Source organism: Hypanus sabinus, chromosome 23, assembly GCF_030144855.1.
Source record: "Hypanus sabinus isolate sHypSab1 chromosome 23, sHypSab1.hap1, whole genome shotgun sequence".
NCBI lineage: Eukaryota > Metazoa > Chordata > Chondrichthyes > Myliobatiformes > Dasyatidae > Hypanus > Hypanus sabinus.
In genome coordinates, this window is record NC_082728.1 from 50,481,547 (window position 1) to 50,506,945 (window position 25,399).

Here is a 25,399-nt window from a genome sequence, read left to right on the forward strand (position 1 = left end):
CAACCTGTTCTCATAAGGCATGCTCCCCAATCCAGGCAACATCCTTGTAAATCTCCTCTCCACCCTTTCTATAGTTTCCATGTCCTTTCTGTAGTGAGGTGTCCAGAACTGAGCACAGTACTCCAAGTGGGGTCTGACTAGGGTCCTATATAGCTGTGACATTGCCTCTCTGCTCTTAAACTCAATGCAATGATTGATGAAGGCCAATGCACTGCCTGCCTTCTTAACCATGGAGTCAACCTGCGCAGCAGCTTTGAGTGTTCTATTGACTTGGACCCCAAGATCCCTCTGATCCTCCGCACTGCCAAGAGTCTTACCATTAATAATATATTCTGCCATTATATTTGACCTACTAAAATGAACCACCTCACACATATCTGGGTTGAACTCCATCTTCCACTTCTCAGTCCAGTTGTGCATCTTATTGATGTCCTGCTGTAACCTCTGTCAGCCCTCCACACTATCCACAACACCCCCAACCTTTGTGTCATTAGCAAACTTACTAACCCATCCTTCTACTTTGTCATCCAGGTCATTTATAAAAATCATGAAGAGAAGGGCTCCCAGAACAGATCCCTGAGGCATACAACTGGTCATTGACCTCCATGCAGAATATGACCCGTCTACAACCACTCTTTGCCTTCTGTGAGCAAATCAATTCTGGATCCACAAAGCAAGGTCCCCGTCAAATAACTTGCTGAAATCCATATACACTACATCTACTGTTCTACCTTCATCGATGTACTTAGTCACATCCTCAAAAAATTCAGTCAGGCTCGTAAGGCACGACCTGCCTTTGACAAAGCTATGCTGACTATTCCTTATCATATTATGTCTCCAAATGTTCATCAATCCTGCCTCTCAGGATCTTCTCCATTAACTTACCAACCAGTGAAGTAAGACTCACTGATCTATAATTTCCTGGGCTTTATTACATCTCGATGAAAGGGCTCAGCATGAACCACTGGCTGTTCATTCTCTTCCATAGATTCGTCCTGACTTGCTGAGATCCTTCAGCACTTTTGTGCATTGCTCTGATTTTCCAGCATCTGCAGAATCTCTTGTGTTTAAATTTTACTATGTTTCAAGTTCAAACATGTTTGTTCTTGGAAAAAAGACTTTTGTTTATATTGTACACTACATTGGCTTCAAGCCACTCAAAGCACTTTACAAGAAATGAAACAGTTTTCAGAGAGTAGTCAATATGAAAAAAAAATGATGGCTTAATTGTACACGGCCAGCTTCCACTAACAGTACATAAATGACTAGATGGAGGTCTCAGCCCAAAATGTTGATTATTAATTCATTTCCATGGATGCTGCCTCGCCTGCTGAGTTCCTCCAGCATTTTGTGTTACCTTTTGGATTTTCAGCATCTGCAGAATTTCTTATGCGAACCAGATGATGACCACTCAAAGCTTTGTTCAGTTGGAGCAGTCCACCCACTGGACACATCAGCTGTTAAGCAAATCCCTGTTTGCACACTTAGCTTGATGTAATAGATCCTATTGAACTATTTAAATAAGGGAGAGAATCTCACTCTGACATCCCTTCCAATATTTATTTCTCAAAGAATGTAATTTAAAACATTAACTATTTACATGTTGTGGGACCTTTCATGTGCAAATTAGCTTCCTGCTTCCCTAAATTGCAATGCTGATTAAATCTCAAAGCACCTTGTGAGTCATAATGTGTTTTGAGATATCCTGGGCTCCTTAATGGAATTGTTTAAATAAAAGTCTTTGCAATAAATGGGATTCTCGATAAATTAAGAAGTAAACCAAGAAGTGAACGAGATGGAACAATGATTTTAAGTTGAATGCAGCTATGATGTTGTTGCCTTTATCTGGATGTGTACAGAATAATAGACTGTGACCAAATGTGTTTTATTTTGTTATGATGAGGAGTAGGGCTGTTTGAGTCAATGCTGACTCTCAGAGCATTCCCATCAATCCTATTCCCACATGTATTTCCTAGCACCTTATTCCTTCCCACATGCTCATCACCTCCATCCTGAATCTCCAACAAACCTTGACTTTGGGGTGATTGACAGTAGCCAGTTACTTTGCTAATCAGTGCACCTTTGGGACTAAGAGGAAGCCAGGGCACAAAGTGGAAATCCATTTGATCACAGGGACAATGTAAAAAAAGTCACACAGACTGCACCGGAAGTCAGGATCCAACTATTCAGGTTGGAGCTGTGAAACTAATCTGAAGTGAACTTTGAATTCCAAATTGGTTGAAAGGTTATTCTCTTCTTGTCTTATTCCCAACAAACATGTGTGGGTAACAAGAGTTCAGTTTGTTTTATTGTTCTACTCCATTAACTTGCATCCTGGCTTAGAAGTAAACCTGCAACTGGAAGCCTAACTGTGGAGTCATGGTGTCATTGAGATGCCGATCTACACTCATCTCACTTTCCTGTGTTTAGCCTTTATCCCTCTATTGCTTTCTGACCCCTTAGCCTGTCCAAATGCTTTTAAAACACTTTGATTGTACCTACCTCTACCACTTCTTCTGGCAGTTTGTTCCATCTCCCCATCACCCCCTGTGTGGAGAAACCTGCTCCTCAGAATACCTTTAAATATCTTCCCTTTCACTTTAGTTTCCATCTCCTATACCCTTGGACAAATATGGTGACAATACACTATATACGAAAGCTCCTGCAGTAAGTGAGAAAAATCCCAGCCTATCCGGTCTCTTTTTGTAACTAAAGTCCTTTTATTCTGTGCAACATGCTGGTGAACCTCTTCTGCACTCTTTCAGGGATTATTGTATCCTTTCTACAGACTGGTGATAAAGAGTGTGCATAATTTTCCGAGTGTGGCCTAACTAACAGCTGCAACATTGCGTCCCAATTTCCCTGCCAATGAAGCTAAATGTCTTCTCCACTACCCTACCCATCTTTGTCACCATTTTCAGGAAGCGGTGAACTTGCACTGCACCCTTCAGCTGTTAATTATACAGTGTCTACAAAAAGTATTCACCACCCCCTAAGGTTTTCATGTTTCAGTGCTTTACAACATTGAATCACAGTGGGTTTCAATTGGTTTTTTGACACTGATCAACAGAAAAGATTATTTCATATCAAAGTGAAAACAGATCTCTACAAAGTGATCTAAATTAAATACAAATATAAAACACAAGATAATTGATTGCCTAAGTATCAAGCCCCTTCAAGTCAGTATATTGTAGATGTACTTTTGGCAGCAATTACAGCCTTGAGTCTGTGTGGATAGGTCTCTATCAGCTTTGCACATCTGAATACTGCAATCTATCCGTATTCTTCATTACAAAACTGCTCAAGCTCTGTCACATTTCATGGGGTTCATGAGTGAACAGCCCTTTTCAAGTCCAGCCACAAATTCTCATTTGGAGTGAGGTCTGGACTCTGACTTGGCCACTCCAGGACATTAACTTTGTTGCTTTTAACCCATTCCTGCGTAGCTTTCGCTTTATGGTTGGGTCATTGTTTTGATGGAAAACAAAATCTTCTCTCAAGTAGCAGATCTCTTGTAGACTGGTAGGTAGGTTTTCCTCTAGGATTTCCTTGTATTTTGCTGCATTCAATTTACCTTCTACCTTCACAAGCTTTCCAGGGCCTGCTGCAGTGAAGCATCCCCACAGTATGATGCAGCCACCACCGTGCTTCACAGTAGGGATCGTGTGTTTTTAATGATGTGCAGTGTTTGGCTTACGCCAAACATTGGGATTTGGTCTGATGGCCAAAGAGCTCAATTTTGGTTTCATCAGACCATAGACCCTTCTTCTAGCTGACTTCAGTCTCCCACATACCTCCTGGCAAACTCTAGCTGAGATTTCATGGAAGTTTTTTTTCAACAGTGTCTTTCTCTTTGCCATTCTCCCACAAAGCTGTGACTGATGAAGCATCTGGGCAAGAGTTGTTGTACACGCAGTCTCTCCCATCTCAGTCACTGAAACTTGGTGGCCTCCTTCACAAGTCCCCTTCTTGCATGGTCACTCAGTTTTTGAGGACGGCCTGCTCTAGGCATATTCAGCTGTGCCATATTCTTTCCATTTCTTAACTGTGCTCCAGGGAATATTCAGTGACTTGGAAATTTTCTTGACTTGTGTTTCTCAATAACCTTTTTGCAGATTTGCATGGAGTGTTCCTTTGTCTTCAAGGTGCAGTTTTTGCCAGGATACTGATTGGATCTTCTAGATGCACGTGCTATTTTTACTACAGACAAATGAAACACCTTGACTGCACATGGTGATCTCTATTTAACTAATTATGTGATCTCTGAAACCAATTGGCTGCACCAGTGATGGTTTAGTGTGTCATATTAAAGGTGAATACTTATACAGTCAATTATCTTGTGTTTTATACTTGTAATTCATTTAGATCACTTTGTAGAGATTGGTTTTCACTCTGACAAAAAAAATCTTTTTCTGTCAATCAGTGTCAAAAAAAGCCAAATTAAATCCAGTGATTCAATGTTGTAAAACAATAAAACATGAAAATTTCCAAGAAGGGTGAATACTTTTTATAGCCACGCCACCACACCCCCCCACCCCAATTATAGATGATGCAATATGCAATACTTCACTCGTCTCTGGATTTATTCTCATATAACATTCATTTTGAGAGGACTCAAACATAAAAGGATGTAATGTTGAGGCTTTATAAAGCACTGGTAAGGCCTCACTTCGAGTATTCTAAGCACTTTTGGTCCCCTTATCTAAGAAAGGATGTACTGACATTGGAGTGGGTTCAAAGGAGGTTCATGAAAATGATTCCAGAATTGAAAATGCTTGTCAAGGAGTTTTTGATGGCTCTGGGCCTCTATTGATTGGAATTCAGAAGAATGAGGGGTGATCTCATTGAAGCCAATCAAATATTGAGAGGCCTCAACAGAGTAGATCTGAATCTGGAGAGGATGTTTCCTGTGATGCAAGATTCTAAGACCAGAGGACACAGCCTCAGAATAGAGGGTCATTCTTTTAGAAAGGAGATGAGGAGGAATTTCTTTTGCCAGAGAGTGGTGAATCTGTGGAATTTGTTGCCATGGGCAGCCGTGGGGGCCAAGTCATTGGATATATTTAAGGCAGAGGTCAGGGCATGAAGGGATATGGGGAGAAGGCAGGAGATTGGGTCTGGGAGGGAAAATGGATCAGCTATGATGAAATGGCGGAGCAGGCTCAGTGGGCCAAATGACCTAATTCTGCTCCTATATCTTTTAGTATTATGGTCTTGTACCATGACTCTGCCCAACTTTCCAGCTGATCCATGTCCCTCTACATTCCTAGGCAATGATCCTCACTAATTACAACACTACCAATTTTCTTATCAGCAAACTTAATTAACAGACCACAGACAATCTCATCCAAGCCACTTATATATGTAAATGACAAACAACAAAGGTCTCAGTCCTGATCCCTATGGTTCACCACTGGTTACAAACTTCCAGTCAAGAAATAAACCTTCCACCATTGCCTTATCTTTCTGGATTAACCTATCATATGGGAGCTTGACAAAACCAAGCTGAAGTCCACGTACATCTACTGCCCTGCATTCATCAATTTTCTTAGAAACCTCCTTTAAAACCTCAGATTATGTGAGACAGGAAACCGATTGAGTGCACAAAACTATGCTACCTCTGCTTAATCAGTCCCTGCCTTTCCAAGTGTCTATAAATCTTAGCCCTTGGAATTTTTTTACTACAAAGTTTCCTTACTACTGATGTAATTCTGTAGTTTTACTGGTTACTACTATCATCCTTTGCTACCCTATGGTAGTCTGGTAACTCACCCTCGGCCAAAGGTGTTGTTAAAATCTCCATCAGAGCCCCAGAAATTTCTTACTGGTTCTCATCACACGCTGGGACAGATTTCATCAAGTTCAGGGGATTTTTCCATCTGACTGTTTATCTCTAATACTCCCCCTTTGCCTACACACATATGTTCCAAACAATCAGCATAAACCTCCCTTACTTTCCATCCTCCCCTTCCTTCTCACTGGTGTGCAGTGATGACCAGGTTTACTTCATTATTTATCACAGCAAATGAGGTCAGGAATGACACATTGAGAATCTTCTCTATTTATTTTAAAGCATAATTTTAAATTCAGTTTCAACTACATAAAAGTAGGGCTACTGCATAAACATTTGAGAAAATCAGGACACAGTTTATCTAAAGGAACCAACATTCTGCACGAGGATATGGAGCAAATGTGTTAGTACAAGACATGGTTGCAACTGGATGCACGTACTCTGCTTTGCTTTTTGAGGTTCCCTCGTCTTTTTCAAAACTGCTGTGAAAAACAGTGAAGCCATTGGTTACCAGTCCATTTGGAGGGAATTTAAACTTTTGCAGACATTACTTTCAAACTGATCTTCACACTGAAAAAGGTTGGAGATCTCCCTTGCTTATTGAGCCAGTAGGAACAGGAATATTAGTGCATGAAACTTTATACCATTATTCCTTATTGGCTGTCACTCATAAACACCATATCATCTTCTGCATGAATGTGGTCACTGTTTCATGTCAAACATTACACATTGACTTCTTAAGAGGATTCAGTTCATGTTGGTAACAGTAAGGATATAAATATATATTGTTAAATATGTTCAATTTCTCAGTAGGTATTAGACTAAAGAGACATCTATTCCCTCTACCGTAATAGACTTTACATAAGATAAATTCATACAAATTTTAATTGATAAACGTAACCAATTAAAATAATTCCTGTACTTTAGAACTTGTGAGGGGAGAATGGTGTGAAAACTAAGACTAAGCAGTCTATCATTTACTAAATGATCATTATAGTTATCAAACTATGAAGAACTCCAGGTAATGTTTGATGAATATAATACTGTCAATTGAAAGACAATACTTCAATTATTGGTTAAAGTTTCACATTTCATTCTTCCCAAAACTAATGGCGACAAGAACATTACTTGGCTTTTCTGCATTGAAAAGATGCTGGATATTCTAAGTCGGACATGTCCCTGCTGGCTAATGAATAAATGCAATTTCATCAGGTAGCATTCCTCACTTTTCAGTAAAATAGTATTTTCAGTTGAAACAACAGTACCCACATGACTTGAAATTCCAATGTCCTAATCAAATTTTTAATAGCTGTTTGGTAATAGATGACTGAAACCAGAATTGTCCCCCTCAATGACATTCTTGTAATCTATAAGAAATTATCCAATAAATGAAACAACTGTCATGAAGTAACTTTTTCATGGTTTTTTTCTTTTTTGTAAAAATAGTCTTTTTGCAATTTTAATAGTCTCACAATTTTCAAAAGATTTTTTTAAACAGATGTACAAACCTTAAAGTAGAATGTCACCTTCCCCAACATTTAATTCTTTTGCCTGTTCTTTTCTGCTCCCCCCAGGTACAAATTAAATGATTAAAAACAAACACAAATACCTTTCCTGTCTTTTTTTTAAAGTAATGACAAAGAATATTTTTAAAAAGGGACAAATCTGTTTCGAACCGGTTCCCATTTTCTGATATGGAACTGTAATAATTTCAAGGGCATGCTTGATAAAAAAAAGGTAAGTGTTTAAAGACATCATTCACACCCTCATTCATAAGTTTGTGATGCAGCTAACAGTACTCCAGCACTAAATGTATTCATATGCAAATCCATCTTTGGAAAATCTATTGATATGTATTTATAAAAAGAATAGTGAGGACAATCTTCTTGCTCCTTAAGTGGGATCCAGTTGAGAATGTAGCTTTCTAAAAAAACTACTTGCATGAGAATTACACATTATCTGCACCCATTAGTTAGCAATGTTTTAGAAATGAGGAAATAATTTTCTCTTGAATTTTTGGCGGGAAATTGTACAAGACTTTATAATTGTATGAATTCATTTTTATAATTGTGGGGATATTGAATGGAGCAAAGAAAGGGACGCATCTCAATTAGAGTCTTAGTTCTTCAATGCAAAGCACATTAAAAATGACAGGATAGCTTTTAAGATTTCAGAATCATGCTCTTTTACTGATGCCACCCGATGCTTTCTAGTGCACAAAAATCTTGGCACGTAAAACAAGGATTATATGTTAAGTTGTTGAATGTGTGGACTGTGCAGACAATACAGTGAACCAAAACGTGGGTTGCCATTTATCTCTCTCCGAGTTTCTTAACTTTGATCAGGAACTTGGAAACTGGAGTTAGACACAATGCTCCTTGAGACTGCTCAGTCCTAAATTTAGATAGTTTTCTTGTTTCTGTGTAGTTACCCAGTTGGCTTCATGTGCATCGATAGCCCTAACAGCAATCTAAAATTTTGAAATTTTCAGCCATGGCAGCTTTTTGATGGAGGAACCTCACAATTCTTTTTGTGAAATAGTGGTACCTACCCCTTGCAAACTTAACTTTAAATACAATATTAAATTCACTAGCTCTGGACCAGAGAGAAGTGTTTCCCTCCTGCCCTTTGGCTTAGTGTGTGATGAGGTTAGCCCGATGGATCTAATCAAGGTTAAAATCCAGCATTCTGCCAGTACATTATTTGAAGTCAATAGACAGAGAATTGTTTCTCAAACCAATTCTGACGGTAAAAAAGGGACTCAGAGTTTGAGCTGAATGACTGTAATGCAATCCTTTCTTTGGAAAACACTTTACAACTATCAATCAATGCATCCAAAAGGATCAATAATGGAATCAACAAAATTGCATAAATCAGTTTTTGAGGTGATCTCCTAGGTTATTTCATTAGAATCTGTTTAGCTTAATTTTCTCATTTTGTTGCCCTGATTGGTTGACCCACTATATGGTCCAAAAATACCTGAATACAGTGTAGAATTTAACAATATTAAATACAATTTCTCTATAATATATACTACATAAATATTAACATTTCACTGCACTTCATCTGTTTTGATCAGTATTTTCTCTGCAATGTATTCTATATGAAAAGAAGAAACCTCCTACAATGTTAATTACTTTTTCCTTGTGCTGGAGTTAATGCTATTCAAGCCCAAGGTACTTGGATTTAAATAAAGACAGTTTCTAGCTGGTTAAGGATCTTAATGAAAATGGTCTTATAAGATATGTGCAACATCCTGTAGATGGGTAATCTACAGTATACTGATAAGTGATTCCACATTTACTCACATACACTCACCCACCTATGCACACATAAACTAGCAATGGTAAAGATCACTGCAATGCTCAGACTGCACACAGTAATCTGCAATATTAAAGTGCTGGTGTGCTTTGAACTAACTGAATCAATGTGATTGAGCTGTGATGATACAATGTAAAATGTTCTCAAGCAAAGAGCGTGCACACATTTAGCAATGGACACTCCATGGCTGGGCATGTGCCCCAAGAAAATTAGGGATTTAAATACTGTTCCATATATTGGACAACCAAATAATTTATTCTTTGCCATCTGTAGTACCAGAATTCATTAACACTCCTACAAGATGCTTGGTGTCATTTCAATATGGCCTGATGCCTCAGATGGGATGATACAGAACTTGGATCTTGTGTTGAGGGTCTTTGGATGTCCATCATTGGGAAGTTTTGACTGATATCCACTGGTGATATCACAGTTAAGCATAGACCCCCGGATGGCATAAACAGCACGGCTGAAACCACTGTGGAAAATCGTCTACCAATATATTTCTTTGAAACACTCAGAGGCTGTAATGAGCGCTGTATGGCACTCACAGAAAAAATAATAAGTGGTGCTTCTTAAATATGGACAAAAAATTTCATTAAGAGAAGTTTGATACAATTTCCACTACTAATTGCACTCCTACCCTAATTCCAAATTGTGGTGATGAACCATTATTTGATACAAAATGGTGACACATCAGGTTCCATCATGAATGGGGACATGTGGACAGAGCTGCTACAAGGATGTGATTACCTAGAATCTCAGAAAACTGTACCACACCCAGCAAGTTTTAAAGCAGTGGGTATTTTAAAGGGCAACCAGTCATGATTATTACTAGAAAATGTTAAGTTTTTTAATTCCACCCTGTCCCCTTCTTTATAATGAGTTAGTTTACAATCCTGGACATGGAAAATAGGAAATTGTCATGATGCTTTGGTAAATGGAGATATACAGTATTTTCCATGTGCAGAAAATGCTGGGATAAGTAATTTACTGATTGAGTTGACTAACTAAAATGTTAAAAACATATTTGCATAACAGCATGGATTGTTACATTCTGAGGTGTTAACTGAGACAAGGTTTTTTCCAATATGTCTAATACAAGCTCTTCTTATGATTATTCTTTGGCCATTTGATGGCACCATTCCCACACTCTTGTTACAAACATATCTGACTGCACAATAATATCCGTATGAACTGAAATGAACTCTATTCATTTCATAATTGGAGAAACATTAACTCCAGGCATCACTTGCAGATTAATTCCTCAGAACCCAGAGAGTTGCCTGCAGCCAATATGGTTTAAGAAATAACAAGTTCATTTGAGTTTTTTTAAAATATAAATGTCATTAATTTAACAAACTAATAAGAGTAGTTAAAATTAAACCAATGATGCAAGAAGCCAATCAATTGATAAATAAATAAGTAAAAATGAGAAAAAAACTCTGGAAACATAGGACCCCACAACATAAGTATAACCCATAACAACAACTGCATTTTAATATTGTCTCACGGTTATGCCATCTTTTACAAATTTAGATAACCATAAGAGTCACTGTTACAGTGGAGTGCCATTTTTTGATACCAGCATCCGATAAGTTCACTTAAGCACACAGACAGAGTAAATATTGTTGGTTACTTTATTTATAAATCTCTTTCCTAAATATATTAATGACTGGATCCTTGCTCTGTGCCTTAAAAGGAATAAAGAAAATGTCCTGACCAACTCAACTGGACTTTAAAAAATTAGTTTTAATTAACACTTTAAAACATTCTGGGGATGCTGATGACAAGCCCATTGTTAATTGTCTCGATCTGAGATCCAAAGTAAACTCTGGAATGTACTGATACTTTTTGAGAAAATATTGCCGCTTGGCATATTACCTCCAATTTCAAATGAAAATACCATTAGCATCAAACAAAAGTGACGCTCCACTGCACTGGACTACACGTATAGTCACCCATCTGCTTGAATGCAAGGTAAAGCAGCATCAGGAGGGCTCCACATCCTTGGTTACTGTTTGGATGGGGTTAGGGGAGTTGGTGGAGGCTCGACTTCCAGTGCCTGTCAGAATGCAGAGTTCTTGGTTGATGCTAGGAATGGAAAAGAAATAGTCTTTTTGGCAACTAAAACAAATAAACAATCTCATTCAGAGGTCTGCCTCAGTCTGATCCAAGGAAAAGCTGGGAAGAGTCAGCAAATCCCTTGCTGAGGATGGAGAGGTGGGCGTGCTTTCAGGAGGTGCTGGGTCTGCAAGGTCCACAGAATCCTTGTGAGGTGCAGAGTCACAGGATAGAGCACGCCTTCTCAAGCACATGTCACTAGAAGACATTTGTCCGTGCGTACCTTGCAGTGTAGTGTGTCTGCCCTCTGGCGGGTCTATCGAAATGCAGGGAGGGCTCATTTTCTGCTTTTGCCGCACTGTTTGCAGACTACCCAGTTCTGACACTGCTTGGCTGATGGCACAACAGGATGTCGAGGAGAAATGGTGCTGAGGGCTTGCTTCAACAGAGGAGCAGATTTCAATTGAATGTCTCCGAGGATCATTTAACCACGATGTGGGCTTGGTCAAGAATCCTTGTGTGTCTACACTGTAGAACTTTTTTATGTCTTTCATCGTGAGGTTTCCTGTACTGCTGCAGACTTTTGTGGGTAGTGGGGGGCACATTGGAGGTTTGGAAGCTCTCTTGTTGCTGCTGTTGATTTGTGAGACTTCCTGGTCCGCAGAATCAGGGTGTTCTCTGAACGGATTCCGAAAGTGACGTGGTGAAGTCCCATAGTTAGTAATGTTGCACTGGTTATGGCTGTGTTGTTGAATGTGGACACTGTGTTTGGTTGGTGTTTTGGGTGAGGCAGGCACTAACACCATAGATGGTTGCACAGCAGACACACAGGGTACAGACACATTTAAGGATGATGGTTCGTTAGACTGCATCTGCAAGTTTTCCTTAGACTCTGTGTACAGTGGATCCAGAGAGTCATTTGTTATAGCAACCTAAGTTGGATGTTAAAGTGTAGGGAGTGGGAGGAACAGAACAGGACAATATAGATTAGTATGATTACCACTGTTAAGTTTTTATGGTGCTCTATTAAATAATTTGAATAATAACACGTAAAGTGTTTTGTGCAAATTCTAAAAGCTTTAATGTGCTACATAATTTAATGTGTTTGTCAGTATTGATTAGGACACTAAATGAACTAATTAAATATTGGTACTAAGTGATTCTATAATGGAGTTACTGGACGTAATTAACTGGAAATGAGAAATTTTGAATCTTCTTATATTTGGAAGAAAGAATGGTCTTAATTTGGTACTTATGATGACATAATATATTCCCAAATCCAGAGAGTGTAATGTAAACCTTTGCCTTTTGGAGAACGAATGAGACTGCATGAGGATGGTAACTAACCTGGCTATGGGTAAAATGCCAGAGTCATGTTGTAATTTCCACCACCCTGTTCAAACAGTGCAGTAAAAGTAAAAGAAAAAGAAAGTTATAAAGACTGAGTAAATTCTGTGTAGAGCTGGTGAGGTGAGATTAAATTACAGCTGAATGCATCTTGTTCTGACAGAGTGTCCGCACATGGTTTATAGACCATGTCCATAAGACATAGCAGTAGAAATAGACCACTTGTCTCATCGAGTTTGCTCTACCATTCGATCATGACTGATCTGTTTTCTCTTTCAACTGCATTCTCCTGCCTTCTCCCATGACCTTTATGCTCTTACCAATCAAGGACCTGGCAACCACCACTTTATATATACCCAATGGCTTGGCCTCCACAGCTATCTGTAGCAATGAATTCCACGGATTTACCACCCTCTAGCTAAAGAAATTCCTCCTCATCTCAGTTCTAGAGGATCTCCTTCTATTCTATTCTGAGGCTGTGCCTCTGAACTTGGACACTCCCATTATTGGAAACATCCACTCCATGCATTTCAATATTTGGTAGGTTTCAATGTGATTCTCCCTTTATTCTTCTAAAGTCTAGAGTACAGAGCCAGAGCCATCAAATGCTCTTCATGCATTATCTTTTTCATTTCAAGGATCATTCTCATAAACCTCCTCTGGATCCTTTCCGATTCCAGCACATCCTTAGAAAAGAGGCCGAAAACTGCTTACAATACACCAAAGATAGCATGCAGTCAGACTGTCAGGAAGGGCAGGTAGGTGATGGGACTTAGTTGCAACCAGAAGGCTGAGTGTCAAAACATTATGGATGCAGAATCAGAAAGGATAGCAAATATGGTACTTAAGGTGTTGTATCTAAATGTGTGTAGTTTAAGAAATAAGGCGGATGATCTTGTTACACTATTACAGATTGCTAGGTATCATGTTGTGGCCATTACTGAATTGTGGGTGAAGGATGTTTGTAGTTGGGAGCTGAATGTCCAAGGTTACATGTTATATTGGAGGGGTAGGAAGGTAGGCAGAGGGGATGGTGTGGTTGTTATGGTAAAGAATGGAAAGATGTGACATAGGATCAGAAGATGTTGAATCCTTGTGGGTTGAGTTAAGAAACTGCAAGGGTAAAAGGACGTTGATGGCAGTTATATACAGGTCACTCAACAGTGGCTGGGAGGTGGACCTCAGATTACAACAGGAAATAGAAAAGGTGAGTCTGAGGGGCAATGTTATGGCAGTCATGGGAGATTTTAACATGCAGGTCGATTGGGAAAATTAGATTGGTAAAGATTCTCAAGAGAGTGAGTTTGTTGAATGCCTGAGAGATGGCTTTTTAGAGCAGTTTGTCGTTGAGCCTGCTAGGGGATCAGCTATACTGGATTGGGTGTTATGTAATGAACCGGAGGCGGTCAGGGAGCTTAAGGTAAAAGAACCCTTAGGAACCAGTGATCACAATGTGATTGTGTTCAACTTGAAATTTGCTAGGGAGAAAGTAAAGTCTGATGCAGCAGAATTTCAGTGGAGAAAGGGAAATTACAGTGGTATGAGAGAGGAGTTGACCAAAGTAAATTGGAAGTTGCTGCTGGCAGGGATTTCAGCAGAGCAGCAATGGGATGTGTTTCTGGGGGAAATGAGGAAGGTGCAGGACATATGTATTCCAAAAATGAAGAAGTACTCAAATGGTAAAATAGTACAATTGTGGCTGACAAGGGAAGTCAAACCTATTGTAAAAGCAAACGAAAAAGCATACAACAAAGCAAAAATTAATGGGAAGATAGAGGATTGGGAAGTTTTTAAAAACCTACAGAGAACAACTAAAAATATAATTAGAAAGGAAAAGGTGAAATATGAAAGCAAGCTAGCAAATAATATCAAACTAAAAGTGTTTCAAAGTATGTTAAAAATAAGAAATGAGAATGGACATAGGAACACTAGAAAATGAGGCAGGAGAAATAATAACAGGGGACAATGAGAAAGCTGATGAACTAAGTGAGTATTTCACATGTCAATAGAGAATAGATGCAGAAGTAGACCATTTGGCCCTTCGAGCCTGCACCGCCATTTTGAGATCATGGCTGATCATCTATTATCAATACCCGGTTCCTGCCTTGCCCCCATATCCCTTGATTTCCCTATCCATAAGATACCTATCTAGCTCCTTTTTGAAAGTATCCAGAGAATTGGCCTCCACTGCTTTCCGTGGCAGTGCATTCCAGACTCCCACAACACTGGGAGAAGGAGTTTTTCCTTAACTCTGTCCTAAATGACCTACCCCTTATTCTCAAACCATGCCTTCTGGTACTGGACTCTCCCAGCATCTGGAACATATTTCCTGCCTCTATCTTGTCCAATCCCTTAATAATCTTATATGTTGCAATCATATCCCCTCTCAATCTCCTTAATTCCAGCATTTATAAGCCCAGTCTCTCTAACCTCTCTGCGTAAGACAGTCCTGAGATCCCAGGAATTAATCTTGTGAATCTACGCTGCACTTCCTCTACAGCCAGGATGTCCTTCCTTAACCCTGGAGACCAAAACTGTACACAATACTCCAGGTGTGGTCTCACCAGGGCCCTGTACAAATGCAAGAGGATTTCCTTGCTCTTTTACTCAATACCCTTTGTAATAAAGGCCAACATTCCATTAGCCTTCTTCACTGCCTGCTGCACATGCTCATTCACCTTCAGTGACCGATGAACAAGGACTCCTAGATCTCTTTGAATTTCTCCCTTACCTAACTCTACACCGCTCAGATAATAATCTGCCTTCCTGTTCTTACCCCCAAAGTGGATAACTTCACACTTATTCACATTAAACGTCATCTGCCAAGTATCTGCCCACTCACCCAGCCTATCCAAGTCACCCTGAATTCTCCTAACATCCTCATCACATGTCACACTGCCACCCAGCTTAGTATCATCAGCAAACTTGCTGATGTTATTCTCAATGCCTTCATCTAAATCGCTGACGTAAATGGTAAACAACTATGGTCCCAATACCGAGCCCTGTGGCACCCCACTAGTCACCACCTGCCATTCCGAGAAAAACCAATTCACCGCTAACCTTTGCTTTCTATCTGCCAACCAGTTTTCTATCCATGTCAATGTCTTCCCCCCCAATGCCATGAGCTCTGATTTTACGCACCAATCTCCTATGTGGGACCTTATCAAATGCCTTCTGAAAATCGAGGTACACTACATCCACTGGATCTCCCTTGTCTAACTTCCTGGTTACATCCTTGAAAAACTCCAATAGATTAATCAAGCATGACTTACCCTTGGTAAATCCATGCTGGCTCGGCCCAATCCTATCACTGCTATCTAGATATGCCACTATTTCATCTTTAATAATGGACTCTAGCATCTTCCCCACCACCGATGTTAGGCTGACAGGTCGATAGTTCTCTGTTTTCTCCCTCCCTCCTTTCTTCACTCTTGTCTTCACTGTGGAAGACACAAGCAGTATGCCTGATGTAGTGTGTGAAGGAAGTGGGTGCAGATACTATTACAAGAAAAAAAACTAAAAGACCTAAATCACCCAGACCAGATGAACTGCACTCTAGGCTTCTGAAGGAGGTAGCTTTAGAGATTGTGGTGGCATTAGAAATGATCTTTCAAAAATCACTGGACTCTGGCACGGTGCCAGAGGACTGGAAAATTGCAAATGTCACTCCACTTTAAGAAAGAGGAAGGCAGCAGAAAGGAAATTATAGACCAGTTAGCCTGACCTCAGTGGTTGGTAACATGTTAGAGTCAATTGCTAAGGATGAGGTGATGGAGTACTTGGTGACACAGGACAAGATAGTACAAAGTCAACATGGTTTCCTTCATGGATAATCCCACCTGATGAACCTGTTGGAATTCTTTGAGGAGATTACAAGTAGGATAGATAAAGGGGATGTTGTATATTTGGACTTCCATAAGGCCTTTGACAAGGGGCCACACATGAGGCTGCTTACCAAGTTAAGAGCCCATGGTATTACAGGAAAGTTACTAACATAGATCATTGGCTGATTGGAAGAAGGCAGTGAGTGGGAATAAAAGGATTGTTTTCTGATTAGCTGCCAGTAACTAGTGGTGTTTCGCAGGGGTCGGTGTCGGCACTGCTTCTTTTTATGCTGTATATAAATGTTCTAGGAATAGATAGCTTTGTTGCCAAATTTGCAGATGATACAAAGATTGGTGGAGGGGCAGGTAGTGTTGTGGAAAAAGGTAGGATGCAGAAGGACTTAGACAGATTAGGAGAATGGGCAAGAAAGTGGCAAATGAAATACAATGCTGGAAAATGCATGGTCAAGCACTTTGGTAGTTGAAATAAATGTGCAGACTATTTTCTAAATAGGGAGAAAATCCAAAAATCTGAGATGCAAAGGTACTTGGGAGAATATACTTGCAGAATACCCTAAAGGTTAACTTACAGGTCAAGTTGGTGGTGAGGAAGGCAAATGCCAAGTTAGCATTCATTTCAAGAGGTCTAGAATGCAACAGCAGGGATGTGATGCTAAGGCTTTATAAGGCACAGGTGAGGCCTCACCTTGAGTACTGTAAACAGTTTTGGGCCCTTTATCTTAGAAAAGATGTGCTGGCATTGGAGAGGGTCCAGAGGAGGTTAACAAGGATGATTCCAGGAATGAAAGGGTTATCATACAAGGAATGTTTGATGGCTCTGTGTCTGTACTTGCTGGAATTCAGAAGGATGAGGAGTGAATCTCATTGAAACCTTTTGAATATTGAAAGGCCTAGACAGAGTAGATGTCGAAAGGACGTTTCCCATGTTGGGAGAGTCCAGGACAAGAGGGCACTGCCTCAGGATAGAGAGGCACCCTTTCAAAACAGAGAGGTGGAGAAATTTCCTTAGCCAAAGGGTGGTGAGTTTATGGAACTTGTTGCCCCAGGCAGCTGTGGAGGCCAGGTCATTGGGTGTATTTAAGGCAGAGATTGATAGGTTCTTGATTGGACATGGCATCAAAGGCTACAGAGAGAAGGCTGGGAACTGGGGTTGAGAAGGAGATAAAAAATAAAGGATCAGCTATGATTGAATGGTGGAGCAGACTCAATGGGCCAGATGGCCTAATTCTGCTCCTATGTCTTATGGTCTTAAATGTGATCTGACTTGAATATAAAGCAATCATAACGTTCTTGCTGTTATATTATAGTCTTCTTAAAACGACTGTTAGCATAGCATTTGTGCTCCTTACTATCGACTCAATCTCCAAGTTAACCTTGAGGGAATCCTGCATTAGGACTCATAAGGTTTTCTGCAACTTCAATTTCACACTTAGCTCCCATTTAGAAAATAGTCTACATCTTTAATCCTTCTACCAAAGTTTATGACCATACACTTCCCTATTCAGTATTTCATCTGCCATTACTTTGCCCATTCTCCTAATCTGTACAAGTTCTTCTGCAGGCTCCTTGCTTCCTCAATGCTACTTGCCTCTCCACATATGTTTGCACAGAAGCAATCAGTATGGGCATCTCAAGTAAATTCCTAAACACAAGAAATTCTGCAGATGCTGGAGATCCAGAACAACACACACAAAGTGTTTATCAGCAACCCAACTAACTCTACCTGTTCTACATGACTTAGTGGCAACAGGTAGTGGATAACACGCTGACTTAACAAGATAACACAATGCTATATTCTTATTTATGTAGGAGCATGCTTGCCAGGCATATGAGCAATTTTTTGGAGAAACTTTGAAGTAAGGTCCACTGAAGGATACTTGTCACTTTGCTTAAAAATGCTGATGCATTCACCAGCTCATTATAGATCTGTGGAAGTGAAATTAATGGAAATGAAAATTGAGAAAGAATATATAGTAGCCATGTGAATCAGTCCTACCTTTGTGCGTCACTGCAGAAAGTAAAAGTTATCCTTATTCTTCATATATTTTTAATAGCTCTACTGTTCTTTAAATTTTGATAGGTGTGTTTCTTTTATTCAGTGGAATTAGTGGACTTACTTGCGAATGTAAGATTTTTTGACACATTTTAAATAAAATTAATATTATAGCAAACACAAATTTTTGCACGAAATACATGGCATAACAGTCTAAAAAGCTAATAAAAAACTGGTGTTAAGTCTGTCAACTGTCATACGCAGATACATTAATACTGAAGAAATGGAAAGACCCAGTGTTAATACAGCTTGTAGGTAGCACAGTGTAAAAACACAAAGGAGGCAAGCTCTCCATGTTAACAGAGGTGCAGTGATGATAGTGACATTGCTATATTAGAGGGGAGGGTAGGAGCTGATATAGATTAGAAATGAGTTAGCAAGAGTTTCGGTGATGGACAGATATATTAGAGAGAGACCCCAGATGGAAAAAAGTTGAAGACTATTGGACATACATAAAAGAAAGAGAAAAGGATGACAGAGAAATGTAAAATAAAATAATAATGCAAGTGCAACAAATCAAAATACATTTCTTCAAATATACTAAATATTAAAAATGTCTGAAAAGAACAAGTGATCTTTTCTTCCAGATAAAATTAATTCCTAGATCATAAAACAAATCTTCCAGTCTGTTTCTTGTCTGCTGTCATTCTTTATGGCTAGAAACTTAAGTACAGAATGAATAATTGAATTGAAAACTGGTGTAAGTTCACAGCAAATCAGGCAGCAGCTGTGGAGAAAATGGTCTATTAACATTTCAGCTCAAGGACTTCGTCAAAACCAAGAGGCCATCAATCTTAAACATGCTCTCAGTAAAACATTGGTTTTTGCATCAAATTTCCTTTGTACACTTTAATCAGAAGTGTGTAATCGTCCATTAGCCTGCATTCTACTAGTTCCAACTATGCAATATACTTGTAGATTTTTTTCAATGTCCTTTATTGATAGAATTTGCCAGGATGAAAGGCATTATTTCGGTTCTGCAAAATGAGACCATTTCTACTGTTAGTATTTTGTGTTTTCCTCAGTCCCTTTCAGTTTGCCTACCAGGAGCACACTAGAGTCAGCAATGCAGCCATCTACCCGCTGAACAGAACCTACTCACATTTGGATAAACAGGGCAGCACTGTGATTTCTCAAATGCCTTCACTACCATACAGCCCTCATTGCTGGGGGAAAAGCTCCTTTCAATGCAGGTTGGCCTTCCTTTGTATCCTGGATAATGGACTACCTGATTGGCAGACCACAATTTGTGTGGCTTCAGAGCTGTGTGTCAGACATGGCTATAAGCAACACTGGGGCCCCACAGATGACTGGACTGGTTCCCTTCCTTTTTACCCTCTATACCTCGGACTTTAGATACACCACTAAGTCTTGTCATCTGCAAAAACTCCCTGATGACTCAGCAGTAGTTGGATGTATAAAGGAAAGATGGGAGGATGAATACTGGGCCCAGGTGCAGGACTTTGTCAAATAGTGCAAGCTGAATCATCTGCAGCTTAACATCAGTAAGACAAAGGAGATGGTAATGGATTTTAGGAAGAGGAAGCCTGCACTGTTCCCTGTTAGTACTGATGGTGAGGACCTACAAAGTACCTGGGGGTACATCTGGATGACAGACTTGAGTGCAGCACCAACAAAGAGGCTGTGTACAAGAAGGGCCAGAGACGCCTCTACTTCCAGAGGAGACTAAGGTCCTTTGGAGTATGCAGGCCTCTCCTTCACATGTTCTACCAGTCTGTTGTTGCCAGCACAATGTGCTGGGGCGATGGCATCAACACGGGTGATGCCAAGAAGCTTAATAAAATGATGAGAGGCTGGCTCTGTTATAGGAGTCAAACTGGACACACTGGAGGCTGTGGTAGAACAAAGGACCCGACGGAAAATCCTGGCAATTCTGGACAATGTTTCTCACCCTCTGCATGCCACCTTGGCTGAACAGATGAGCACTTTTAGTCATAGGCTAAGACAACTGCGCTGCTCCAAGGAGTGATATATGAGGTCATTCTTACCCTTGGCCATTAGGCTCTATAATGAGTCAATCTATAGACGGGCAAATGATGACTCCCTCCTGTTAGACTGTTTGTGGTAACTTAATTTTTTAGTCTTTCTTAACTTCTCTTCTAATATTTGTATATCAGAGTACTTGTAATACAACTGTGACACTGTGATTTCCTTGGGGATCAATAAAGTATCTATCTATCAATAGGAAAGACATCACTAAACTGGAAAGAGTGCAGAGAAAATTTACAAGGATGCTGCCAGGACTCGAGGGCCCAAGTTTTAGGGAGAGGTTGGTCAGGGTAGGACTTTATTCCTTGGATTGTAGGAGATTGAGAGGCGACCTCATAGATAGAGTGAAACAGAAGACTGCACAGTCCAACACAAGAACAGGCCCTTTTGTCCATAAAAGTGTGGCAGGTATAGGATGAACTCACATAGTCTTTTTTCCAGGGACGAGGAACTAGAAACCTGATGGCTAGGTTTAAGATTAAAAGGGCAACTTCTTTTATGCATAGTGTGGTGCATACATGGAATGAGCTGCCAGAGAAAAAGTTCGAGGCAGGTACAATAACAATACTTAAAAGACATTTGGATAAGTACATGGATAGAAAACGTTTAGGAGTAGAGAGATATTGGCAGCATGGTGGCTTAGTAGTTAGCTCAACGCTTTATAGTATCAGCGACCTCGCTTCAATTCCTGCTGCTGCCTGTAAGGAGCTTGTATGCTCTCCCCCCGACCACATGGGTTTTTCTCTTGCTGCTCTGGTTTCCTCTCACTGTCCAAAGAATTACTGGTTGCTAAGTTATTCGGTCATTGTAAATTGTCCAGCGATTAGGCTAGGGTTAAATTGGGGGTTGCTGGGTGGTGCAGCTTGAAGAGAAATACGTGGACAAAAGGGACCAGCTTGGTGGGCACCATGTTAGCATGGATGAGTTGGGTTGAAAAGCCTGCTTCCCTGCTGCATTACTTGAAGGATCCGTGTCCCTACTTAGCTCCCTGCATTAGGCAAAGAATCTAAGAAGTCCTACTCCACTGTCCTTGACTGTATCTCGACTGCAGGAGAAGACACTTTTCCTTTATCAATCTCTTTTGTTTTCTACATCTCCTCTCTGAGCAAGGTACCCCTTTTGAGCCAACTTATGGGCAGCTTGGTATAATCATGGGATCTTAAAAGCTTGGCAAATGAGACTTCCCTCTACTTAGATTATAAATAATTAGACTATACAAGAAATTAATGCCAATCTTGTGAATAACAATATTAGCTCATGCAGAGGTTCTGTTCTTGAGCACAAAATAGCTCTCTCATGCAAACCATGACAGTGGTTATTTGATCAGTGGGTGATTATAGGAAACAGAAGACTGCACAGTCCAACACAAGAACAGGCCCTTTTGTCCATAATGGCCATGCTGACCATGATGTCAAATGAAACAAATCTCATTTGCCTGCACGTGATCCATGTCCCTGCATTCCCTTCATCTAAAAGTCTCAGAAACACTACTACTGTGTCTGCTTCCATTCACTTACCACTCTCTGTGTAAAAAATGTGCCTCACATATCTCCCTTAAGCTTTCCCCCTTTGAGTTATGCTCTCTAACATTTGACACTTCTCCCCTGGGTAAGAGACTGAATATCTAGCCTCTCTATGTCTCCCATTAATGTTATATACTTCTATCAAGTTACCCTTCAACCTTGGACACTCCAGAGAAAACGATCAAATTTGTCCAACCCTTCCTTATAGCTAATAGTCTCTATTGTGATAACCCTCTTCTGCAATCCCTTCAAAGCCTGAACATCCTTCCTGTAATGGAGCAACCAGAACTGAATGCAATTCTCTAAATGTGGTTAAACTAAGGTGGCCTGACTTTGGTCTCAGATGGCTTTGACTTTTATAATCTAATGCATTAAATATTTATTAATGTGCAAACTCTAAGCAACTTCTGACACTTTCCCAGCTAAGAGGTACTAAAACCCTCAATGACTTAGAACTGTTTTCCAAGAAGACATTGATTCAGACAGACCAAAAGCTCCAAGAGCTCTGTTTTCATCTTATTATAGACTCCTGGCATTTTTGTAGGAAAGAAGGACTGAAGTTGAGATAGAGATGAAATAGGAATAATATTAGAGTTTATTATTATTATTAGATATTAGACAATTCTTGAAGAGCAGTACTCAGGATTTATAGGACTATGGAGTGGAGATTCAAGTGTGCCTACACCAGGTACGAACATACTGTAAATCCAACTTTACAAATTTCCATTATCAACCAGAATAAGGATAAGATTAGCTTCATTTGTCACATATACAGTATACTGAAACATACGGGGAAATTCATCGTTTTGTGGCAACAACCAACACAGTCCGAGGATTGCGTCACCACACTTCTGGTGCCAGGGAAACGGGAACATCTGCAGGAATCCCACATGTTCATGGGGAGAACATACAAATTCTTTACAGACAGTGGCAGGAATTGAACCCTGATCGGTGATTGCTGATGTTGAACTATCATGTCATCCTATAGAATGGAGAGAAAAAACACAGGGTGCAATTTTGCACTGAGTTCTCTGCATCTGTGCTTTGAGTAAGGGTAAATTTGATCTTCAATTTTCCTCGAGCACTTTAACAATTACTCTTCAACAGTTGTTTGATAGATTTTGAGTTAAAGAGTACTAGTTGAATGATGGGACAGTAACAAGCATATCCTCAGGTAGCAGTGGAGAAGAACTAGAACCGATTGAGACATTGATCCTTCTTGGAAATCTTCCCCCTCATCCCTGCAACCAAGCTGCTTAATTTCTTTGGTAAACCACTGCCAGAGCTCAGTCCCCTACACTACACACTTTTCATTTCAGAAAAATGCAGTTCCCTTTCAATGACTAGTGATATTTGTAGCAATAAAGTAGGCACAAGTACCGGCAGCAACACCAACTTAGTTCAGTCACTGGGGGCACTAGAGTTTCTGGGCTGGCCCAAATAGTCAATCTACTCTTCTTTTCATCTTTTATAGACAAATGTACAATTTACAATCAGTGTATTCATCATTGTAAACAAGGCAGCAAATAGCTTCACTGATAAATTATAGGTTGTCACAGCAAAATTTGCTCCATTATGATGATTGAGCCCACAAGACAAGATAATTGCATGTTGCAGAACAAAAGATGGGATGGATACATGATATCAATACAAATGAAGGGAAAGGCAATGTGAGAACAGGACATGGGATGTGGTGGAGTATGTGGGAACTGTACACAAGGTCAAATGTGCACATGATAACACAACACAGGACAGGATGGGATTACACAAAAAGCAATGGACGTTCAAAAACCCTACACAGGACAGCTAGTATGCAGAACAAGATGAGTACATGATAAAAAACATATATATGATGGGGATTTGATAACAACATTCAGTGCTAGGAAGGGATGCCAGCGGTGAGCTGTACTGTGCTTACTTGGCAAATCAGTATTTACCTACATCTGCCATTGAAAGCTGGTGAAAAACATACCACCAGCCTTTGCATTCAATATATTATAAGCTACAGGAGCAGAAATTGGCCATTCAGTCCTTTGAATCTGCTCCACCTTTCTGACAGACTTATTATCCAACTCAGCACATTCCTCTGCTTCTCCCTTTGATGCACAGACTAATCAAGAAGATTATCAATCTCCCATTTCAATATACTCAATGACCTGGCCTCCACAGCTGTCTGTGGCAATGAATTCCACCCTCTGGCAAAAGAAATTCCTCCTCATCTCTGTTCTAAATGGATGTTCCTCTATTCTGAGTCTGTGCCCTCTGGTGCTAGGCTCACCCACTACAGAAAATATCCTCTCCATATCCACTCTGTCAATATTGCAACTTTGTCACACTGCCAACATTTCAAGATTCAATGAGAACCCCCCCCCCCCCATTCTTTTAAGCTCTATGGGATATAGGCCCAGAGCTAACAAACACTCCTTATATGTTAACCTTTTCAATCCTGGAATCATTCTTGTGAACCTCCTCTGAACCCTCTCCGATGTCAGCACATCCTTTCCTAAATAAAGACCAAAACTATTCACAATACATCAAGTACAGTCCGACTAATGCCTTATAAAGCCTCAGCATTTCATCCTTGCTCTTATATTCCAGTCCTCTTGAACTGAATGCTAACATTGTTAACTTACATGGACTCCCAAGACCCTCTATATCGCAGATTTCTGAATTTTCTCTGTTTAGAAAACAGTTTAAGCCTTTATTCCTTCTATCAAAGTGCATGACTATATACTTCCCTACGCTATATTCCATCTGCCACTCCTTTGCCTATTCTCTTAATTTGTCTAAGCCCTTCTGTAGACTCCCTGTTTCCTCAATCTACCTGCCCCTCCACCTATTTTCATATTGTCTGCAAACTTGGCTATTAAACCATTAATTCCGTCATTCAAATCATCAACAAGTAACACGAAATGAAGCAGTCCTAACACTGAACCCTGTGGAACACCACTGGTTATCAGCAGCCAACTAGAATAGGCCCCCTCTCTTTGCCTCCTGCCAGACAGCCAATCATCTCTCCATGCTGGTATCTTTCCTGTAATACCACGGGCCCTTATCTTGTTAAGCAGCCTCATGTATAGCATCTTGTCAAAGGCCTTCTGAAAATTCAAGTAAACAACATCCACTGACTCTCCTTTGTCTAGGCTGCCTGTTATTTCCTCAAAAAATTCCAACAAATTTGTCAAGTATGAGTTCCCCTTAAGGAAACCATGCTGACTTTGGTCTATTTTATTGTGTGCATCCAAATACCCCAAAACATCATCCTCAATAGCGGACTCTAATATCCTACTGACCACTAAAGTCAGGCTAACTGGACTATAATTTCCTTTCTTTTGCCTCCTTTCCTTCTTAAAGAGTGGAATGACATTTACAATTTTCCAGTTTCCTGGAAACATTCCAGAATTTAGTGATCCTTGAAAGATCAATATGAATGACTACACAATCTCTT

General features: G+C 40.0%; 1 protein-coding gene across 2 annotated transcripts in view; it reads right to left on the reverse strand.

Moving 5' to 3' along the window:
* Positions 1–10,626: 10,626 nt before the first annotated feature.
* LOC132380187 (voltage-dependent T-type calcium channel subunit alpha-1G-like) overlaps positions 10,627–25,399 on the reverse strand; it is a 319,151-nt gene continuing 304,378 nt past the window's right edge. For both annotated transcript variants that reach the window (XM_059948872.1, XM_059948871.1), the window contains one exon: positions 10,627–12,105. In XM_059948872.1, the coding sequence (XP_059804855.1) occupies positions 11,260–12,105 (846 nt within the window). In that variant the 3' untranslated portion in view covers positions 10,627–11,259. The remainder of the gene's footprint in view (positions 12,106–25,399) is intronic.